Source organism: Myxocyprinus asiaticus, chromosome 7 (genome assembly GCF_019703515.2).
Source record: "Myxocyprinus asiaticus isolate MX2 ecotype Aquarium Trade chromosome 7, UBuf_Myxa_2, whole genome shotgun sequence".
Classification (NCBI taxonomy): domain Eukaryota; kingdom Metazoa; phylum Chordata; class Actinopteri; order Cypriniformes; family Catostomidae; genus Myxocyprinus; species Myxocyprinus asiaticus.
Window position 1 is genome coordinate 30,180,941 of NC_059350.1, and position 24,351 is coordinate 30,205,291.

The window sequence follows — 24,351 nt, forward strand, 5'->3', positions numbered from 1 at the left end:
TGATCAGCCCGTAAGGCCAAACATTTGGCTCAATTTTGATGTAAATCACACGATGCACGCAGAAGATATGAGACACTTTTTCCCATTTTTTGATGTTAATTTATCACGTCGCCATAGCAACATTGTTCGATATATCAAAAATCCATTCCCAATTTAGCATTGTCAATGTCTTAGCATGATGTCGCCCACATTTGGTACCTGTAACATGAAATCCCTAGGAGGAGGATTTCAAATTCAAAAGCATGTTTTTCAAACAATCCAAAATGGCAGACTTCCTGTTGGGCGGAGCTTATGACTGTCGGTGCGAAAGTTGTCCGGCTTTGAGACCTATATGTGTACAAAGTTTGGTGATGGTAGCTCAAAAGGAATATGCTACAAAGTACCCCCGAAAATGCCCATCTTCTAGGTGGTGCTTGGGCACCAATAATCCTTAGAAGAACAATAGGGCCTCTGCACTTTCAGTGCTTGGGCCCTAAAAATCCTTAGAAGAACAATAGGATCTCCACACTTTCAGTGCTTGGGCCCTAATAATAATAATCCTTAGAAGAACAATAAGGTCTCTGCACTTTCAGTGCTTGGGCCCTAATTACTAAAGCAACCAATGACTAAATCGAATGCACAATTTAACAATTGCAGGGCAGTATCAAATTCTTCGTTGTTCGCTGCTGCAAATTCTTCATTATTTTTTGTTTTATTTTAATATTGTTTCAAAAATAATAATGAATAAAAGTATTTATTTTTTTATTATTCAACATTAATCATATTAAAATGCACCTTAATAATATGATTTTATTTGATGGGTATCACTTTCACTCTTTATTGTCCAACAACAAACAATTAACATCGAATGCCGTATTTTCCGTAAACATGGCATTTTGCGTTGTTCAGAGAAAAAAAAAAACACAGATAAGTTGCTGTAAGGGGGTTCAGTGGAAAGGAGGAGGTGAGAACCGGCTTGACAACTTAAATAATAATTTAATAAACAACTTAAACACACAACCAAAAACCACACAGTACAGCTGCCTGCAATTCTCTCTCTCTCGAACTGTCGTCCCCGGCCGCCTTTATCCCTCGCGTGCCCCATCAGGCTGATTGGGGACCGGGTGTGTCTCATTCCAGCCCGGCCCCGCCCTCCTCGGCTCTACACTGCTCCCGGCGTTGCCTCAGGCCGGAGAGCCCCCGGCATGACGTACATCCCCCACCCTTCCTCTCCGGAGGGGGGTGGGGGGTGTGCCTTACGCCCCGACTGCCGGTGGGTCATCCCCGCTTTCCTCAACCTGGGAGGAGACAGGAGGGGAAAAACAACAAAACAAAATGGCGAGGGAAAGGCCAACACGGAGCGACAGAGAGAGAGAGAGGAGAGAGAGAAAAGAAACTCACCGGTTCTCTGATGCGCCGTCGCGTGGTCCTCGATCACTACTCCACCCTCTCAGGTGGACTGCAGCCGCTCCTCCCCGGGTGGACCGGAGTCAGACCTCCAACCCCCAGTGGACAGAACGCCCCTCTGCGTTCCCGGCGTCCCATGGAGACACACCTCCGCCCCTGGCAGCAGCCCTACCACTCCAGGCGGTCGGGGAGTCGCTTCCCTCCTCCCCCCGCGGACGGCGGTCTTCTCTCGACCCCTCCACGTTCCCGGGGGATGGCAGGGCACTCCTCCGCCCCCGGCAGTGGCTCCCTCGCTCCAGGCGGTCGGGTAGTCCCGTCCCCACTCGCCTCACGGACGGCGGCCGTTCCCCGCGTCCGGGCGGTCGGGCTACTCCATCCCCCGTCGGACGGCAGCGGTGCTCCCCTGGGTGGACGGCAGTGTCGAGGACTCTGCGACGGGAATCCCTCCTCCTTCCCGGGTTTCGGCACCAGTGTAAGGGGGTTCAGTGGAAAGGAGGAGGCGAGAACCGGCTTGACAACTTTATTAAATTATTATTTAACAACTTAAACACACAACCAAAAACCACACAGTACAGCTGCCTGCAATTCTCTCTCTCTCGAACTGTCGTCCCCGGCCGCCTTTATCCCTCGCGCGCCCCATCTGGCTGATTGGGGACCGGGTGTGTCTCATTCCAGCCCGGCCCCGCCCTCCTCGGCTCTACAGTTGCATCTTTGTATAAGTCGCACTGACAGAGGTTAAATCCGGTAGGCACTAGGACCTGGGAGCAGCCGCTCGAGTCCCGACTTCCCTTTAGTTGCTCAACATCAGACGTGCTCCGTTATCAGAAGCAGAATGACTTTTATTTCCAAGTATGCTTACACATACAAGGAATTTGTCTTGGTGAAAGAAGCTTCCAATGCACAAACAATAAAACAATACAATAAAATAATAAAAAACAGAATAAAAATAAAATTAAGTGAATAGATATATAAAGTATATATAAAAATACACAATAAGACAAAAAATATACATATGTACAATTACAATCTGTTATATACAGATGCAAGGGAATGTAATGTGTAGAAGAGGTAGGATATTTTAAATAATATAATTGACTATTATGAAGATTACCTCAGCAAATATGCATATCTATGCATTGTAACTCTATGCTGAATACAAATAAACAGCTTTTAGTTTGTGAGTAAAACAGTATTATTCATTTATTAATGTTAGAGGCTGTCTACCTGTGGATATTTCTAATATTAGCAAACTTTGCTCTGCACTAACTATCAGATTCACTAACTGAATGTTTTTACTATGAGTGAAACGTCATTTCGTGGGCATGTAAGTAGTTGCCTTTGACAGCAGTCTAAAGTTTGTTAGAACAGTAATGTTGATGGGACAGAATATTTAAGCTTGTTGCATAAAGTACTTTTTAAAGCCAAAATACTCTGAATTGGCCACTTTAACTCACTACTACCATCTCTTTGATGTTTTAATCTGTTTGTGTGTAAGCATGTGTTTTAATCTACGTGCATTTGAACAGCTGACATTATTTACGTATATATTATGTATATAAGTCGCAGGACCTTTCAGATGATGAAAAAAAACAGCAACTTATTCCGGAAAATACGGATAGAACAAAAATGATGAGCTATTTATAAAGGTAGCCCTAATAACCTACTGCCAAAATAAAATCAATAGAATTGGCTACTGTGCAAATCCGTTAAACCCCTAAAACAGAAAACAAACGCAAAAAATTAAGATAACAATTACTACGAATTTGAGTGATGCCAAGACCTGCTCACTAGTCATCCCAGCAGACAATGAAATTAACCGTCAGTTTAGTGGTACCGTATGAGATTTATTTGTTTACAATAAGATGAAAGGCTTCTCGAGGAAGATGACGCAGGTTAACAGTTTACTTTTTACTAGACTCCTAACGAGGTGTTAACAGAAAATGTGGGGTGTCTATCTTACCATCTCTGCATTCCATGAGAGTAGACTGGGGTACGTTGAAACGCAGTGAGGATGCAGGCCCGGGGAGCTTTCCCCCCACCCTCAGGAGCTCCTTAGCTCCAAACCCTTTAACCAGAACCATGTCAAACACGGTCAGATTGTTCCTGTTAAAAATAGTCAAAATTACTGTATGCTTACAACTAGGGTTGTCACAATACCTTCATAATGTCTATAGTACAATACCAGCTAAACTATCATAAACTATTAATGTTAGAATAACAGGCTGAATGATGTAACTTAGGGGTGGGTGATATCAAAGTCTTTCTAGCAAGCCAGTCCACTGTAAGCCATGTTTGAAACGCTCTCGGGAGGCTTTTTCCAGTCATGACAGTGCAGCTCCTATCTACTTGAATGGAGAAAGACTGAAATCTCCAAAACGGTTGGTTACGATTACGATCAAAGAACACATTTAAAATCAGCAGTAAAATCTGACAACAAGGGTATCATAAATTGTGCTTCTTTACCTCAGATTATGCTAAAAAACACAATTTTCCCAGCCCGTACGGCTAATACACATGTGCGTTCTTGAGTTGATTGACAGGCGATGTCTGTATCTAAAAGGTGATTGGCTATTTTACATGTAAGGCTGGACTTCCTTTCTATAGCAATAGACCGTTGGGCATTCAAATTTCTACCATTCATTTAAATAGAAGTGGCCCGTCTCTGCTAAATAGTCTCTGGCAATATGACCAAAATTCTAAGTCACGGAATGAGTAATTTTATATCACATTAATGGTATATATCACAATATAGTTTTACTTTTTTTCTGGAAAACCAACAAAAAAGGGTTTATATATTAAATATCCATGTGACAGGGGTGGGATATACAAGGAAAAACTTATTTGGGGCTGTTCTTGACATTCTGGTTGATAACGATATAGGTACATGAGGATATAGCCTACATATTTTTATGGAAAGTGATTCAAAAACTTCAATAAAAATAAAACTTTTTTTTATTTAAAACTATGTTCAAAGTAGACTACTGGTATGTCCGTTGCTAAGAAGAAAAAAAAAAAAACTATCAATAAATGAATAATTATAAAAAATAATATTTGATCTGTTTTATCTATTCCAAGCATAAAATAAGGCTTGAAAAAAAGAGCAAAAAAAGAGCTGAATATAAGCGTTTCCTTTGATTATCAAGCAAACCCTACATCAGGTATTTGTTTAGGATTCAGCCTCCATTGGATACTGGAAACCTTTTTGGCAATTAGCCTACTAGATATACCGTAAATGCGCTGTTAACAAAGGTATTAATAATTTCAGAGGTGATTTTAATCTATTTCTCCCTGCACACACGTCAGAAAGAAAGCAGAATTGTGAGAGAATGGCACCTTTTAATGCAAAAATAAATTTCTCGCCCTGCGTTTGACTTGTTTTGGACACATCCCGCCTTCTGTGTTCATCTTTCTCCATGTTTATTCATATCTCTCACAATCAGTCTCATGTGCAGCCAGGTGGAATGTCGCTATGTTCTTGCTTTCCATGATCTGCTCTGTTTTTTTAGTTATTTACATATGGGTCAGATGGAGGTCTTCACCCATTGTGTCTTGCTCTCTGATCAGAGTCTCGTACTATAAGCAACGCTTTTTAAAACACTGTGCCAAGTTAAAAGCCATTCAATTGATAATAATTTTAAAGTAGATTTAAGATAAAAACTTTGGTTAAAACTCAGTGGGTGCAGAACAGTACCTGATCAGGAGCAGAGAGGTAACAGGCTTGTGATCTGTGGGTTGGTATGCCACTGAAACCATCTTTGACTCCCATGGATGAAGAAGGAATCTCAACACACTGCCTCTCTCACTTTCCTGTTCACAAGAGTATGAGTAAATACTAACCAGAGTTACCACACAGCACATTTACAACACACTGCACAAAACATGCATGGTTATTGACCTCACCTTATGGTTAGCAGCCAACAGTAAAAATTCTGTTGTAGTGATATTCACAGATAGCGGGCTAATATTAAACCTAGAACAGATACAGGTATCGTATTAACCTTATGCATAAAGATATGTCTAGGTATTAACAAGCTTATAGTTACTCAGATATATCCAGTTTGTATTAAATATTCTATATAAAAGGCAAGTAGACTATGTCAGTAGTTCTCAAATGGTGAATCGCGACCCAAAAATGTGTCGTAAGTTTATTCTGAAAAGGTCGAAACACACAAGGAACCACAATGCTAAATTCAACAAACTACATGATCATGCATAGTTAGAACTAAAGAACTAAACTAGGCAGATGCCAACATGGACAGGTTGCATGACATGCCCTACATTAAATGAGTGTTCAAGTGTACCATGTTGGGTCGTCACTTGATGTCCAAAGTAAATCTGTCCTAAAGTAAAACCAGTTGAGAGCTACTGCTCCAGGTTGTACAACTGTGTGTGTGTGTGCATTAATGTACCATTTGGTCAGCATTTCTAGGGCTTCAAGTGGTACTGGGTATGAGGAAAGGGTTCTGATCTCCACAGAAACCACTGAACCGGTCGGGTTTTTCAGAGTGAAATTCTTAACCTGAAGCAAAAGTACAACAACTTTATAATGCAAGAAATAGTCTTACTACAACATGACAAACTCTGAAATAGGGAGAGATGGACACAATAATCAATGTAAATAATACATTAAAACAAATGCATGTTTCCTTCAAGTGTTTCTCAATTAAATAAACATTGCTTCAAGTTTTTTTTTTTTTTTTTTTTTTAGTAGGGCAATACTGAAATCGGTTTTATTTTTTCACCAAATCCTGTTTAGTTTTTTCTGAATTCCATGTTTTTAAGTTTAATTCAATTTCATCATCAAAATAGTATCTACAATCTAAAACACAAAATTGGTCTTATTTTTTTGACAAATAAAGTGCTGCACCATAGAGTATCACAGTTTATATGTGTGTTTTTTTATGGAGGCTTCACACCTTTCGAAAAGCGGTTGGTTAAATGGCCCAGTGTGGTTATTAAAGCACAAATTCTGCGATTAATTATAGATAATTATAAATATATAGTCTGCATGTGCTTCGTGCTTCACATTGAATGAATGCTCTGCCATCTCCTACAACATAAACATGCAGACTATATCCCAGCCTTACACGGTTTAATAATCGCACTAGGACATATCACAATTTTAATTTAGTTAATTGTGCATTCATTATTATCAAATATGTCAATTTCGTTTGTGAGCATTTGAAAGAAGTTGTGTCAGTCAGACAGCGCATGGCTATCCAATTGATTCACTACTACCAGTACTGCTGAAACTCTGGTATCGTGACATCTTTTTTATTTTAGTATCGACTTGGTACCAAAGTACCAGTACATTTGACATCCCTAAAATGTACAATTTATTTTATTCATTCATTAGTTACCGTTGATCAATTCATTAGTTAGATTATCAGTGATTGCCATACTTTACCTTACTATCGTTGACAGGTGTGGCCCCAAAGTTGAGAGGTAAAGAGTGGTCTGCAGGAAGTCTGGGCCATCTGAACAAAACACATATGCACAAGACACAGAGACAGATCATGTATGCTTGAGAGAAGGTTTTTTTGTCCATGCATGGTCTCAGTGAAATTGTCTGTATTTACATTTGGGGTGAAAGCATCTAAATACGACATACAATTTAGTATATACACTACTGTTCAAAAGTTTTTAAAAACAAGACATTTTTGTTCTTGAAATAAATTGATAATTCTGTTCGCCAAGGATGTGTTGAATTGATAGAAAAATACTGCCAAAAACATGTGTAATGTCTCAAATTATTATTACAGTTTAAAATAAGTGGTTTATATTTTTATTATTCAGCAGTCATTACTAAAATATATTGTGTCACCGAAAGCTTAAGAAATTATTATAATTTGCTAATTTGATACTCAAGAAACTTTTCTTACTATTAGAAAAGTAGAAAATGGTTGTGCTAATGCTTAATGAAGTGTGGAATTTGCAATATAGTGTCTTTTCCAGTTGCTGAGGTATTGAGTACACTTGCATTTCTTACAAGACTATTCCATGCAAAAAGGCAAATTTGGTCTAACCAGGACAGAGAAAGTGAGAGAGAAGTGGACAGCCCAGAGGACAACAAGAGGGCAAGTACATTAGTCTTTAGTTGAGAAACTGACTCCTCACAGGTCCTAGCACCTTCAATAAACAGTATGCCCAAGACTTGCCTTGCTGCAAGCAGAAGATTCCTGGACGAACAGAAAGTTTGAAGAATATAGAATTCATTTAAATAGAAACAGTCATTTGTAACATTTTAAATGTCTTTACACTTGATCAATTTAATGCTTCCTTCGTGAAGAGAAGCATTAATTTCTTTCAAGAGCAACAATTTTGTTTTAAAACTTTTGAATGATAGTGTGCACACATGGCCAAAAGTAATGTGGACACCCCCTTCTAATTTAATTATTTATTTTTTTTACTTTTTCAGCTAGACCCTTTACTAACCATAATTATAAAATCATTATAATATTATACAACCATTCTAACAATTATAAAAGCATTTTAAAGATTATACATTTATAAGCATTATAAAGACAGAGAATGTAATCCTTGCAATCATCAATTTCCATGTCTCTGACCTCATACAGCATGTTAAAAGGTGTCTGAGATCATATGTTTCATGTATGAAACTGTACATGTTGTATCTTTACCTGCAGGACAGCTCTTTGCTACAGTGCCAACGGCTACACAGAGAGGAGGCCAGACTGCTGTCCACTCTCCAGAGGGAAGAGGATAATTCTGGGAGAAGAGTTTGCTGCCACTCAGCACGTCCTGCAAAGGTGGACAATCAATAATTGTTACAGAGAGCAACACATACAAGATACAAAAAACTAGTACACTAAACTCTTTTCAATCCATTTATTAGGTCATTAAAAGTGACTATTGTCTAGATTAATGCTTAAATGTCTGTCTGGATGTGTTTGTCACACCTGCTTTGGACATATGGAGAGGACAGAGCCGTTCACACTCCTCAGCAGACTCAAACATAACATCTCCATGCTGAAGATAGAAGTACAGAGAGTTAGGAGGAGAAACTGAAACAGAGTTTTATAGGTTAGTGTGGAAGAGGCCTTAGTGTGCACAGACAGATTGCTTGTCACTGGAATCTTGTCACATCATGTATGGTTACAATACAGGGTTAGTCTGACTTTTGTGACTTTTAAGAGGGAACGCTGCCGTTTCCAGGCTAATCATGGTCCAGGTAGTAAGTGTAATTAAACAGTTATAATTAGGAAAACTCTATTTTTATAGTACACTTTTCAGAGTGTTGCCACTCATCTGAGCTGGTCTGAGAGAGTCAGACAGCGCGAGTAGATTTACCTTTGATGCAGTGGAATACATATGGAGATGAAGCTTCAGTGGGAGCCCTACACTGGTTGTCAGAGTAACTGTGGTCCTGAGGTTGGTGGGTAAAGATTTAGCTGATGGGTAGACTAGCTGAAGAGACAGGAGCTTCCAGCAACCTGACCACAAATCCAAGGACTTTGTAAAATTGACCATCTATAAGATGTGAAAAAATTAATATTTATAAAGTTACCAGCAACCAAAACAAATAGCACTACAGCACAACTGTAAGAACTATTAACTGCTGAACCATATTAATGAATGACTCCTTATATGGATATTCTAAATGTGTACTTGTTGTTGTATAACTTTCATTAAGTGCTTTGTGTATTTTCCAGTGTGTTTTATTAAATTATGTGTTTTCTGTTGCCAATTCAGTCTATAGGAAGCCCCACACCACACAAGAAGTGCCACAGCAGGTCACATCACAGGAAAGACAAAGCAGATATCGCACATAGAATGTGTCATTCCGTATGTGTAAACTCAAGTTTAAAGTCAACTCCTGATGAGATTCAAAATGAGTAAAGTTTTAACTTAACCCTCTCTTCAATAAAGATTATTAATTTTATTAGAACAATAAATCGTTATTGTTGTTCACTGTTAGTCAATTAATTTATCATGATGGTGAAACTGATAATATTTCACAAGTCTCTGTTTTCTAGGTAGCTATGTAGCAAATAAAGTACAATTAGACACTGATGAGTTTGCAGGATGTAAGAATAAAGTGCAGTGCTGATGTATATTGATCATGAGAGATCAAGGAGTTCAAAAGTCTGATTGCTTGGGGGAAGAAGCTGTCATGAATTCAGCTGGTGCGGGTCCTGATGCTGAATACTGGGTAGCGGGGGTCGATTTGCACGACATTTTACTCTGATGAGAACGCCAGCTCTGTTGCCCCTTTTCCTTCTGCGTTTTCGCGGCCGGGTATCCCAGACAAAGGGCTCCGCTAGCGTGTTTGTAAACAGCGGGTCGGCATTGAGGAATTTGAAGTCTGGTTTACAGTGTGTAATTGCAGAACCAATTTCCAAAAGTGTTTGTCTGTCGTAGACAATAAGGCAGACAACATCCAAGACAAAAAAACATAAGAATTGTAAACAAAACAAACAAAAAACTACAATGTTGTTTCGGAGCTCGCAACGCAGCAGCCATAAAAAATTGCCTATACACAATGTATCTTCTAACCTAAAGGCAACAATGTAAGTCCTTGACAATGAATGTTTTCTTTTTTGGTCGAATTTAATGGAAAACTATGTGAGTGGCACATTCACAAGAATTTAAAGCAGCTCCCGCAGTCATAGTTGGGCACAGATGAACACCAATTGGCAGTCAACATTCATAGAAAATCATTCATAGAAAACAATGGTTTCCAATTTTAGGATGCTGAATGTCATCTGCCCGCCGTGTCCAGTATGTGTTCCCCCTCTCTATTGCCAAGAACAACAAATGAGCAAACTTAACAGACATGCCTGATTTAGACCACAAGTGTCCTGCAATCAATACATCTGCTCTAAAAACAATTGGTCACTATTTTTAGATTGCTCAGGTGAGTGTTACCTTGAAGAGTTTGTGCATGTGTTGGGAAAGGGAGATGCTAGTGATTCTGAAGGTAGTGGGGAGATGGTTGGACAGCCAAAGCTCCACATGCTCTGAACCTCTCTGCTTCAGTCTGACCTGAACCAAAGAACTCCGTTCAGAGTCCCACCACCTGAAAAACACCCAGTAGAACAACACTGTTTAAACCAGACTAAAGTTTGTGTTTTATTTTTTTACTTGATTATTTAGAGGTGAGGATAATATGTATGCAATTCTTAAAGGCAGCTTCACTGCTGCATAGCAATGGTGGTGCTAGTTTTAACGTAGGCCATTTACACTAATTGTATTCTTGGTCTAATGAGTATTTGCCTCCATGGAGTGATTACAGTTGAAGTCAGAAATTTACATACACCTTAGCCAACTACATTAAAACTCAGTTTTTCACAATTCCTAACATTTAATCGTAGAAAACATTCCCGGTCTTAGGTCAGTTAGGATCACTATTTTAATAATGTGAAATGTCGATGGGTCACGTGATGCCATGCGAGGAGCAGACGTGTGAGCGGCTAGCTCTGCGCACTTTGCTGTTTTTTTTTTTTTATTATTTTCATGTTATAATCGGTGAGATTCGATATATCCAATTACATATTTATTCTTTGAGGTAAACATGGCAAAGAAGTCAAAATCCTCAGACTCTGGAGACATTAAAAGACACTTACGTGTTCAGGCTGAGGCCTCTTGACGGGACTGCGAGCCGGGGACTTGATTTGGAAGGCACGTCGGGAGATGAAATCCAGCGTCAACTGTCCAACATCTCGGTGATGCTGACGAAGGTTGTTGCTGACTTGGAGGGTCTCGCTGCAATACGTCGATCGATTACACTGATGGAAACAAAATTCTCTGAATTGGTCACAAGAGTAACAGAAGTTGAAAAACGAATCGATTATCTGGAATTATCGGAAAGGGAATTATCCGCTAATCCGCCCGCTTCCAAAATAGATGGAACTCATTTTGGGAAAACTTGAACAATTCGAAAATATGAACCGAAGGAATAACATACGAATTGTTGGAATTCCTGAGCATGAAGAGGGCAGAGATATGGTGAAATTCCTGGATGAGCTCTTCCCGAGTCTGCTAGACATGGCAGGCCATAAGCTGGAAATCGAGCGAGCTCACAGAGTGAGAATTCGATAAAGAATTCGTGTTGCTCCTCGCCTGGCACAAAGGAAAGCTTTCTTGGAAAAAAAAAATAAAAATCACAGTATTTTCTTGTTCCCGGATTTTGCGAATGCGACAAGAGAGAAACGCGATCGGTTCAAGGTATGTAAGAAACACTTACATCAACGGAACATCGCTTTTGCACTGATGTTTCCGGCCAAACTGGAATAGACACCAAGGACTGCAGCAAAGTATTTTTATGCCCCATAAAGGCACTGGCCTTCATACAAACTATGGGTGAGTAAACCATTGGGTGTTTCTTATGTGAGTGGACTAACTCGCTGTTCAGGGTCTCGATTGTCTAAGGAAGCTAGGCACCATTTTTGTTTCTTTCTGCGCTGGCTCCGCCTGGCAGCTGGAGCTTGTTTGTGGCATGACACTCCAAGAAACCTTTGCATTGATGGAAGATCACTTTTACACTGAAGTTCCCGGCCAGATTGAGAATGGACACTATGGATGACCGCAAAATATTTACATGCTCACATAAAGGACGTCTTTTATAAAGTTCAAATCAAATCAAATCACTTTTATTGTCACACAGCCATATACTCAAGTGCAATGGTGTGTGAAATTCTTGGGTGCAGTTCCGATCAACATAGCAGTCGTGACATTGATGAGACACCCACCTAAAGAGGCAGATACTCTGGAAATGGTGATTACTGCTTTTGGGAAAGGTCATGAAGCATCAGTGTATTACTCCCTGTTGATTCAGAGTCTGGGGAATGGAGTTTCTTCTTCTCTCAAGAGATTATGGGAGAAAGATTTAAACTTGGTATTGGAGGAGGGAGTGTGGGCCAGGATCCTAAAAATCATCAAGTCTGCATCTAGAGATGCAAGGGTCCGTCTAATGCAATTTAAGATTTTGCATCGGTTCTACTGGACCCCCTCTAGATTGTATAGGTTGGGTCTTAAAGACACACCCACCTGCTGGCGGTGCCAAACAGAAGACGGGGACACAATACATGTATTTTGGGGATGTGTAAAGATCCAAGAATTTTGGTTGAGGGTTCAGAACTTTATGAGTGAGGTGTTGAACACTGAACTTTCATTTAGCCCCAGACTCTGTATCCTGGGTGATGGGATGACTCTAGACATTGGGGACAGTTATTTAAAAAGTTGGTTCCTAGCCGGAGTCATGATTGGTAAAAAAATCATCCTCAGGGGATGGAAGTCGGTTGGGGCAACCTCATTTAGGGAATGGTGCGGGGAGATTGGCGAGGTGGAGGCATTTGAGGAGATGTTTTTTAGAAGGCTGGGGAAATGGGATTTGTTTGTCAAGAAGTGGGGGAGTTATTTGGCTTTTTTGGATGGTTCTCAGGGAATGGCTGTGGAGAGGGATTTGTAGTTTAGTTGGGTATGTATTTTATTGATTTTGTTTGAATGTATATCTTGTTTTTTTTTTTTTTATGTATTTTTTGTATTTATATTATTTTGATGATTTAATTGTTGGTGACCACAGTACTGCACGTTTGGGTGGTGATAATGTTAATAATTGATTCCATTTTTTATGTTGTGTTTGTATATTTTATTTTTGGAATCAATAAAATTGTTAATAACAAACAAAAAAAAAAAAGAATGTGAAACATCAGAATAGTAGTAGAGAGAATGATATATTTCAGCTTTTATTTATTTCATTATATTCCCATTGGGTCAGAAATGTACATACACTTTGTTAGTATTTGGTAGCATTGCCTTTCAATTGTTTAACTTGGGTCAAACATTTTGGGTAGCCTTCCATAAGTTTCTCACAATAAGTTGCCGGAATTATGGCCCACTCCTCCAGACAGAACTGGTGTAACTGAGTCAGGTTTGTAGGCCTCCTTGCTCGCACACACATTTACAGTTCTGCCCACAAATTTTCTATCGGATTGAGGTCAGGGCTTTGTGATGGCCAATCCAGTACCTTGACTTCATTGTCCCAAAGCCATTTTGCCACAACTTTGGAGGTATGCTTGGGTTCATTGTCCATTTGGAAGACCCATCTGTGACGAGCTTTAACTTCCTGGCTGATGTCTTGAGATGTTGCTTCAATATATCCACATAATTTTTCTTCCTCATGATGCCATCTATTTTGTGAAGTGCACCAGTCCCTCCTGCAGTAAAGCACCCCCACAACATGATGCTGCCACCCTCATGCTTCACAGTTGGGATGGTGATGCTTGCAAGCCTCACCCTTTTTCCTCCAAACATAACGATGGTCATTATGGCCAAACAGTTCAATTTTTGTTTCATTAGACCAGAGGACATTTTTCCAAAAAGTAATATCTTTGTCCCCATGTGCACTCACATACTGTAGTCTGGCATTTTTATGGTGGTTTTGGAGCAGTGGCTTCTTCCTTGCTGAGCAGCCTTGCAGGTTATGTTGATATAGGACTCGTTTTACTGTGGATATAGATACTCTTCTACCTGTTTACTCCAGCATCTTCACAAGGTCCATTGCTGTTTTTCTGGGATTGATTTGCACTTTTTGCACCAAACTACATTCATTTCTAGGAGACAGAATGTATCTCCTTCCTGAGCGGTATGATGGCTGTGTGGTCCTATGGTGTTTATACTTGAGTACTCTTGCTTGTACAGATGAATGTGGTACCTTCAGGTGTTTGGAAATTGCTCCCAAGTATGAACCAGACTTGTGGAGGTCCACAATTTTTCTGAGGTCTTGGCTGATTTCTTTTGATTTTCCCACGATGTCAAGCAAAGTGGCACTGAGTTTGAAGGTAAGCCTTAAATTATATCCACAGGTACACCTCCAATTCAATATACCTCCTATCAGAAGCTAATTGGCTAACTGTCTAAAGGCTTGACATCATTTTCTGGAATTTTCCAAGCTGCTTAAAGGCACAGTTAACTTAGTGTATGTAAACTTCTGACCCGCTGGAATCGTGATAGTCAATTAAAAGTGAAACAATCTGTCTGTAAACAGTTGTTGGAAAAATTACTCAAGTCATGCACAAAGTAGATGTCCTAAACAACTTGCCAAAACTTTCATTTGCTGATGTTAAATCTGTGGAGTGGTTAAAAAATGGGTTTTAATGACTTCAGCCTAAGTGTATGTAAACTTCTGACTTCAACTGTAAATGTTATTTAACTTCAGTTATTGCAAATTATTAATGCATGAATGCTATTTTAACGAAGCCATTTATACTGAAATCTTCACCTGTGTGTGGCATCCAGCAGTGGATACAAATTCACTGTTCTGTCTGCTAATATCTGCAGGCTGAACTGACTAGTACACCTTTTACTTTTAGCTGACAAAGACCCTGAAAACAAATAAAGAGCCAAATAATATTACAAACTACACATCATAGCATGACGAGTTAAAAAAAATGATATATAACGAAAAGAAAACAAAACATTTAAAATACATGTCAGACTTATAAGGCTGATAGAAAAGTACTGACATCTACAGAAGTGTGAAGCCACTTGTGTGAAGTTAGTAGCAGAAGGCTGGAGCAGCACTTCATTTAGTTCTACACTGCTGTCTGTCCTTGACAAGAGCTGCATTTCCTTAAAAAAGACACAAGACATACAGTTTCATGTTGCAAGATCCTAAACAAATACATACTTAAACGCAACAGAATGTGAGCACATACCTTAACAAAGAGCTTTTTAACCCCCGAGTTCAACATGTACACTCCTATTCTTGAATCTGCTGTGGATTAAAAACAATACAATTATAACAACATCTAATTTAAGAAAAACATACAGTATGAAGCCACATGATGGTGCTTTAATGCCAAGAAACATTATTTGTTGGGGCGTTGGTGTCCTAAAGGCTAAGGAGCTGATAACAAAAAGTTTCAAATCCAGATATATGTAAGCCATGAACTGGATATTCACTGATCCTCTCTGAGCAGCAAAACACTTTACCTCTAAGTCACTCAAGGGTGAGAATTTACTTGCAATTAACATGCTGTTAAAAAGCTTTCCTAATGACAGCTAATCAATAATGTCATTCATAAAACAATATTCTGTTATATGATAGTACATTCCTCCCATCACTGATTAAATAGGACTATAAATCCCATGAAAAACAGGGGAACTTATAGCTCTAAATTAATCACTTTCAGTCAGTTTATTCCAGCTTCCCTTTATCTTTTACTAATGACGTTCACACTTGTCATTTATCTTAAGAGTCAAGGTTAAATAAGTCTTTCAATATTGCCCAGTGTTTAGTAAAGCAATTCACTCCTATGTATACTATATACACAGACAGACGCAATGTGTCTAAAGTAAAATGCTCTTTAGTTGAAATGATAGCTGCTCTAATGGAAAAAATAGATAAAAATCACCCTTATTTCAAAGCAAATATCAAGATGTCCATCAAATATTGTCATTGTGCAATATTATTGTTTAGCTACATCGCCCAGCCCTGATTAAGGACAAATTCACATACAGACAGAATTTCCTGGTGGTGGGAGGACCAGCAGAACCATAATATTCTCCAGTACATAGGGCTTGAGTTTGTCCAGGTGGGTAGGCCTTTCCCCTCTTTCAGAAAGACTGATCTGAAGTGCAATTCTGCCCTCCTCAGATACTAAACATCCACCCTGTGAGGAGAGAGAGAAAGGTGTAAAGGCAGGAGGCACATATTTCATCAGCATGCAAGACACCTGACAACAGACATCACAGGAATGCAAAGCCTTCCACTAACAAGACCTGCCCTGTCTCACTGTTTAATCACCAGATAACATGTAAACCATCACTAGTGACTGGTGATAACTAAGTGATGAGATTCCAAGATATAAAACCATAGATTAGCACACAGCTGAGAGAGCCAGCTCAAGTGACCCTATGACATATGTTTATCACTGAATATGAATTGTCTATGTATAATTTCAGGAACTAGTAAAGGTCAAATTCATACCTGGGGCTGATTGTAGAATATTTTCGGTAAACTGCAATCAAGCAGCAGACCTAAAATTGTTATATTAGGGGCATCTTCCTGCAGGAGCAAAAGAAAAGATCATTCAGATTCATCAGACCTCAAGATTTTTTCATATAAAGTAAATCAAAAACACTTATATTAATTTATTTAGCAGACGCCTTTATCCAAAGCGACTTATGAGTGAGGAATACTATAACACAAATCAGGGCTAAGGTTTTTTGTGTGTGCATAAACTGAACTGATGGCATAAATGCGGCTCTGGCCTAACTGAGTATTTGACGTTTCCGTCAACTGGCCCAAATCTTTATCCTGCTCACCCAGGGCCATCCTTATTGTCGATCTCTGACAAACATTCAGTAGATATCAAGAATGTTTTTAGGAGTCAATCTTAATATAGATGGTGATGAATAAGTTATTCATTGTCCTCTAGGAATGTGAAAAGTATAGGTACTTTGGTATCAAGTCGATACTAAAAGTAATAATTCTATATTTTCTAGAGCATCTACAGATTACTAACTCATTTCAGTACCCCTGCGTTGTCTGACTGACAGCTGCTTTCCAACATTCATATGCTTATGTCTAGTGGTAATGCAGTTGCGTGTGTGCACAATTAAATGCACTTTTTGGTTAAAATGACTTGGCAAGGTACTCACGTAAACACAGTCAGTTCATCTAAACTGAATGTAAAAACATAAGTAAAAAAAAAGAAAAATCAGGTTTGCGTTAAAATATCAGATGTGCATTAGGCTAACAGTGCAAATGCAGCCAAATGGACCTGTTGCTGTTTAATATATCATTAATATAAAAAAAAAAAATTAAAAAAAAAAAGAACTTCAGGTACTTTTTTACTTAACTTCTATCTTGGTTCTGATTACTTTTTATTTTACAAATAAAGAAGAATGATCATTAACATATTAATTTGTACAGAACAAGAGTCAGCAACCTATTGCATGTAACAACAACTGATAGCTTAAAGGAATTGTTCACCCAAAAATGAAAATTCATACATAATTTACTCACACTCATGCCAACCTACATGTGTATGACTTTCTTCTGCAGAACACAAAATAAGATATTTAGACGAATATCTGAGCTCTGTAGGTCCATCCATATATTGAAAGTGAATGGTGACCAAAAATATAAAGTTTCAAAAAGCACATACAGGCAGCATAAAATTGATCCATATGACTCCAGTGGTTTAATACTTGTCTCCTAAAGCAATCTAATCAATTTTGTGTTAGAACAGACCAAAATTGAACTAAATGTTCACACTAAATTTTGACATCTGCAGTCTCCTTGCTGATCATGATTTTAAAATAGATTACACTACCTAGCGCCATCTAGCGCTCTGCAAATGCATCATGTCCCGCAATGTCAAGGATGTGCAGTGAAAAAGGAGTTACATTTTGGTCTGTTCTCACAATGATGACTCTAAGACTTCATATATATTACGGTTTCATTTTCTGTTATTGCGTGATTTTCTGTAAAGCTGCTTTGAAACTATGTGTGTTGTGAAAGGCGCTATACAAATAAAAATGACTTGACTCAAAACAGAATAGATCACTTCAGAAAACAAGGATTAAACCACTGGATTAAAATGAATTACTTTTTTCCTGCCTTTATGCACTTTCTGGATCTTCAAAGTTTTGGTCACCATTCTCTTTCACTATACGAACTTACAGAGCTGATATATTCTTCTAAAAATCTTAATTTGTGTTCTGCAGATGAAAAAGTCATACACATCTGGGATGGCATGAGGATGAGTAAATGATGAAATAATTTTCATTTTTGGGTCAACTATATCTTTAAAACATCATGTAGAACCAATTATTTGGGCAGCACTTCCAACAACTACCTTAATATCCAAATTAAGCACAAATTAGTTTGTAATTAAGAGCAGTTTGCTGGTGCAGGTTTGAATAGGCTATACGTTTCCACAAACATTCCTCTCTTGTCAAAGTATCAAGCTAAGGATTGGTGCATATATCCCAACAGACCAGTCAGTTGGATATCAGCAGGAATAGAAAACCAGTGTGAGAGAAAATGAGACACCGAAAAAACAGTACAGAGCTCAATTTTGAATGTGGCTGCTAAAACAGAAGAGCATTTAAATGTAAACCTGTTTATGAGAGCCAACACACAGGAGAGAATATATATGAGATAAAACAGACTACATCATCTACAAAATTTGTGAGAGAGATCCATGTCAAACCATCAACACAGCCATGAGAAGAAACATACAGTCACTAAGAAAAACAAAGCCTTACAAACAAATGTATTTCTCCATCAAGAGAGCCATGTGGGTTTTGTCTGTGCTTTACTGCCGTTTGGGTTTTTTTATTTTTTGTGCATACAACCCTCTGTGACAGTAGTAAGTGTGCATTTGTTAATCGCTATGGCAGTAATAGGAGACTGAAACATTCAGCTGTCAACGGACCTCATGTGTCACAAAGGATAGCAAACTAAAAAGAATATCCGAGTATTTGAGTGCACTGGAAAGATGACACATAAATGCATGATGCATACCTGAGTTTGTGTTAGCTTAATGCTCTGTATGTGGGGAAATAACAGAATGCTATTTTTTTTGTGGATGTCCCTGACAGATCCCCCATGGATGCCAATCCCAAAAACCTTGAAAAGAAAAAAAAGTTTATATATTCACACATAAATATCATCATAATACTTAATTCAGTATTTCTTTAAATCTCAGTTGTTTCTTCATACAGTACATGAAATACCATACAGAGTAATGTACATTAGAACTTTAATCTGGTCACCAGGTATTTATTCTGGATGAAAATATGAGCACCAGAGACATTTGTAACATATGTTACACGACCTGAATACAAATATGATGCCATGGTGCAGGTTGCTCAGCTGGTGAGGTCACTATATGGTGAATTTGTTCAATGACACAGTCATACACAAGTTATTCACAGTAATTTGTCACATTAATATGAACAAGGTCAGTCTGTAATTCCAGTCATACAAAGCTTTTTGTTCCGTCAAACTTTTTGCTCATCTATGTGTATTATAATGTACATAAAAGCCCTAGAAATATTTCCAGCATGACACCTTTGATTAAGGTACATTTGTTGATTAAAACATAAATTAACAACCATTTGCACGTAAAAATGCTGTTATGAGTAAGGCAGACACAGAGTAGTAGAAATATTATGTTTATATTAATTTTAAGACCATTTAAATTCATATTTTAATGCATGTGTGATTTTGGAAGCTAGTGGGTGGGGCATAAAGGGACTGTAAAATATTACAGCTCTATTGAACTTGCCTGGTATGATATCACTCCATGGGTTGATGTGTTAATAAATAAAGAGATTTCTTCATCACCCTCCACTGTGGGAAGAAAAATTACTTTAAAAGATGTCCTCCCTCTGGGTGGAATCACCTGAAACAGTAAAGGAAACAACAATACACTCTTACCACAACTCTCTTCAAGAAACTGTTAAAGGAATAGTTCACCCAAAAATGAAAAATCTCTCAACATTTCATCACACTCATAACATCCCAGATGTTTATGACTTTCTTTTTTCTGCATATCTCAGAATATCTCAGCTCTGTAGGTCCATGCACAGAGCTTTAGATGGTGCTAGGAGGTGTAATCGATCTATCGACTATTAAAGAATTATAGTAAAAAATACTGTTCTCACCCAAAACCAATTTGTCGCTTCAGAAGATATGGATTAAAACACTGGAATTGTATGTTTTACTTTTATGATGCATTCAAAGTATTGGTCACTATTCATTTGCATTGTGTAAACCTAAGAGCTGAGATATTCTTCTAAAAATCTTTGTGTTCTGCAGAAGAAAGTAAGTCATACACATCTGGGGTGGCATGAGGGAGAGTAAATGATGAGAGCATTTTAATTTTTAGTTGAACTATTCCTTAAAAAGGAATATTCTGGGCTCCATACAAATTAAGCACAGTCGACAGTGGCATAATGTCTTTTACCACAAAAAAAAAAAAAACAACAAAAAAAACATTTGACTTCCTTTTTTTTTTGGTAAGTTCGAACCAGTTCTGACTGGTTCGAACTGACCACGTCTACGGTTACTCAGATAACCACTCTGTACAATTGTGGTGAGAAGAACACCATCTCCGAATGCTATTCTGAGATGCGGGCTGGCACTCTTTTGGCGGTACGAGGGGGACCTACACAATATTAGGTAGGTGGTTTTAATGTTGTGGCTGACTGGTGTATGTAGCCATAAATATATTTTGTTGCCTGCCTCTCCAAAAACAGTTACTAGGGACCGCGTATGCCAGTACACCACCCTTAAATATATTTTACCCATAAAATTAATACATTTAATTGACATATTTTAGCTTTTTTTTTTTTTTTTTTTTTTTTTTTTTTTTACAAAGGTTATGCTAAAATTACTGTCTTGTTAACATTCATTTTTAAAAATAATAATGTAATTATTTAAAAAAGCAGATATCTGAAGCAGATGTATACAAAGTTTAATTTCACATCAAGCCTTGCTTGCATACTTTTCCCCATTTCAGAAAAATGTCCCCTCGCAACATGAGCAAAGTATAAGAATACATGAACTTCGGTGGTGGTGGTGTGGAAAGGCCAGACACCTACCCAAGCTATAGCAGCTTGTAATTTTTCAAGTGTTAACATTCTTAACCAAACATCTGTCATAATTTGTAGTAGATCATAGGCTTTTGCCTGTTATAAAATATGTGCGACTTTTCAGAGCCTTTTTTCCCCGTAGACTAAGCTAACCTGTCTATTTTTTTCAACAATATGCTGACTTTTATTTGGCTTTTTTTTTTTTTTTTTTTTTTTACCCAGAAGTGTTCCACTATTCATAAAGGTTGCTTGTTTTCAGGTCTACAGTGTTTTCACTCGCATCGCCGTAAATTCTTTGTGGAAAATGGGGTGTTTTGCATATAAATCTGAAACTACTTAAGAGTTTTTATGAAACCCAGCAACTGCAGAAGTTGAGCCTAAACAAGCGGCAATTAGAACTGTGGATAAGAGGGTAACTTCAACTTGGTGAATTCCATTTAGAACAGCTATAAGGTTTTCTCTAATTGGTCCTGCTAATTGGTCCTGCACTGCAATTCTTTTCAATAAATATACCTATATTAGCCAAGGTTGATTCAGTGAATGCCTGCCATGTTTTACAAGATTTTTTTTAATGGAATGGTGTGCAGAAAATGTTCTTACTCCCAGAAAGATATGCATCACTGAAATAAGTGTCCTGAGATATTTCACCGGTCTCTGTGACAGCACTAGACTGTGTAAACAGCAAACAAAAATGTGGCAGAGGGCCGCTGTAACAGAAGACTTTGATGTGCTTTCTGCCTGTCAATCTTTTTGCACGTTCTAATTAGTAGAGCAGTTGAAGCGGATCATTCAGGTTTAACGACATATTCAGATTCATAATAGTTGTCAGTTGTGTGCGCTATTTGCTATGATGTGTTTGAAACCCTGAGAAGATGCACTGCTGCTCTTCTGCTCAGTGACGGTCTCAACAGTACCATGGTATATTTGGAGGGTGGGGTTTTAGAAAGAGGGGGCATGTCTGAATCGGTGACCAAGTCTGACAGAAGTCTCAGAAAGGCCTACATCACTTACAGTATCTATAAGGCATGCACGTTGCAAACATATGCCCAATTTTCAGCAGCGTTTAGTATCGGATCTGCCAATCGGAAGAGAATACAGTAAGAATTTCAACTGGATTCTGAGGGTTTCTTACATTTAGTACTTTAGACTAGTCAGCTACAAAAATTCAGCTTAAATTTCAGTGATATAAATTGTTGCGCACGTGCCTAATTAAACTTCGCTTTCATGACGACAGTAAACCCTGTACTCTGGTAAATGTGTAACGCCAGTAAATCTCTGATTTAATCACATGGAAATCATGTTAACACATATAATGTTTATGTCTTGTGGCTATATTTTGAAAAGTGTGTATTATGGACTGGCCCCATTTACTTCAATTTTAAGTGCCTTACTGTAATCATGTTTTTGTTTTTTGTTTTTATAAACAACAAATGATTCAAGGATTGTTTCTTTTTTTTTTTTGTGGTAATCAACATTATGCCACAAATGCTATCGACTGAGCTTAACTTGTATTGTACTGTACAAAAAACTACAAGAAACACTGTATTACTTTCAGGGCTGAATTACGACTCCTTAGTGCCCCTGGGCATTAACACATATAGTACCCACAAGTGGATGTCATGCCCCTGGGCACATACCCAATTGCCCATATGGTTAATCCGGCCCTGATTACTTTTGCGTGGAACAATCAGAAGTCTAAGCTGACATGGGGAAGACAGAGGAAGAAAATAAATAAATAATAAAAGACAGACCAAATGTGAAATAAGGCGCATCCTTACCCTTTTGTGAAAGGAGGGCATGTGAAAATGTCTGCTGGATGTAAACACTGAGAGCAGAGTGACGGGGAGCTCCTGGCTAGGGTTGTGGATATATATGGTTTCAGCTCTTGGCAGCCCTACAGGCCTGCAGAAAATGACAAATCCACAGGTTAAAATGTAGCATTATATGCTCCAAAATCACATTTATCAGAATGTTTTAGTAAAAGCATGTCATAGCGACCGGCACAATTGTAAGTGAAATGCAAAAACTGATCTAAATGACTGGTATATTGTGGAATACTATACTTATGTAAAAAACATTTTTTTTTTTTTTATCTGTCTCCAAACAGAAACAGCATTCTTTAAAAGATCACAGCGCATCCTTCCCCAAAGCAATACAATGAGAGTAGCTCACACACCATTACAACACTTGTGCAAAGATGAAAGTAAATGTCATTCAAAGCCACACAGAGCTGCAGCACATACATCTATTAAAAGACTTCAGTCGACCTTTCAGAGCTCAAGCTAACCGCAGAAAGCTTAGCAGCTCAGCTCTTTATATTCTGATGTTCTTGTGGTCAAAGGCTAGCATCAAGAGAGGTGTGTGAATATCACTATGTGAAACGGGGTGGCCAGTAAAAATGACTCTAGATCCTCCACGCTAATTTGGACCTGTAGTCACATAAAAGATTGTGAAAAGACCAGTGTTGATTGAACAGTTCCATAACATAAACATCCAACTAGGTATTGTGTGGAGATATTACAATAAATATTCAGTCACTAATATCTAAATTCATTAACTAAGCACTGCTATATTTTTTCAACTAATGGACAGATGGATGGACTAACCAAAAGGGTCTAAAACAGGACTTGTAAGGTGCTAACAAAATGTTACACTGACAATGTCCTTGGATAATTCAATCCATTGCAATTTTTTATGGATCGCAATGTGCTCCTGTTCTAATAGTGGCGGGTTTCACATTTATTTGCTGCCAAAATGGGGTATCAGATTTAGAGTTCGGTCGATTTATCTGCAAAAATCTACACTGAAAATATCCAATATTTCTTTTCCCCTCAATAGGCAGTGCTGTAGGTATCCAAAATACAACTGCGGCTTCTAGAGCTCTCTTATATGACCATATAAACTGTATAGGGTTTATCCTTTTTTAATATGGTGATGATCAAAAGAGTGCATATTTTATTTCTCATACCAGGAGAACAGACAATTAAAAATTTTGGACTCTACAGAAAGACAAAGGATTATTATTATTATTATTATTTTTATCACATTCAATATGTCAATTTTAAAACCTTTTGGCTGATTATTCAGAAATCTTTTATCGGTCGACCTCTGCGATAGAAATGTCAGAGGCTGTCATTTAGTCTGCCACTTCTCTTCCAATCTTAATCAGCGAGTGTGACATGCCACCAACAGAAGAGGGTGAGATTTCAGGAAAAACAGTCGGTACATGTGACCTGCCCTGCCAAAATCATTTTGAACACTGCCTTAAGCTGTCATCTATGTGTCTATCCTACTGGAAGTAGTGCTGGAACCTTTAGGGGTATGGGAGTGTGTGTTTTAGGCCAATTTATAGCTCGGAGCATGTAGATGGTGGGGCAGAATTACTGATGA

At 38.3% G+C, this 24,351-nt stretch overlaps 1 protein-coding gene across 11 annotated transcripts in view; it reads right to left on the minus strand.

Moving 5' to 3' along the window:
* LOC127443682 (transmembrane protein 131-like) overlaps positions 1–24,351 on the minus strand; it is a 143,210-nt gene that overhangs the window by 22,626 nt on the left and 96,233 nt on the right. For 10 of the 11 annotated variants that reach the window (XM_051702457.1, XM_051702460.1, XM_051702459.1 and 7 more), the window contains 17 exons: positions 22,740–22,863; positions 19,653–19,769; positions 18,887–18,991; positions 16,340–16,417; positions 15,869–16,022; positions 15,066–15,124; positions 14,874–14,979; positions 14,630–14,732; positions 10,276–10,426; positions 8,698–8,877; positions 8,307–8,376; positions 8,028–8,148; positions 6,794–6,863; positions 5,796–5,905; positions 5,287–5,356; positions 5,078–5,193; positions 3,347–3,489 (listed from right to left, as the gene is read on the minus strand). In XM_051702457.1, the coding sequence (XP_051558417.1) occupies positions 3,347–3,489; positions 5,078–5,193; positions 5,287–5,356; positions 5,796–5,905; positions 6,794–6,863; positions 8,028–8,148; positions 8,307–8,376; positions 8,698–8,877; positions 10,276–10,426; positions 14,630–14,732; positions 14,874–14,979; positions 15,066–15,124; positions 15,869–16,022; positions 16,340–16,417; positions 18,887–18,991; positions 19,653–19,769; positions 22,740–22,863 (1,877 nt within the window). The remainder of the gene's footprint in view (positions 1–3,346; positions 3,490–5,077; positions 5,194–5,286; positions 5,357–5,795; positions 5,906–6,793; positions 6,864–8,027; positions 8,149–8,306; positions 8,377–8,697; positions 8,878–10,275; positions 10,427–14,629; positions 14,733–14,873; positions 14,980–15,065; positions 15,125–15,868; positions 16,023–16,339; positions 16,418–18,886; positions 18,992–19,652; positions 19,770–22,739; positions 22,864–24,351) is intronic. The other variant, XM_051702454.1, reaches the window with a different exon arrangement.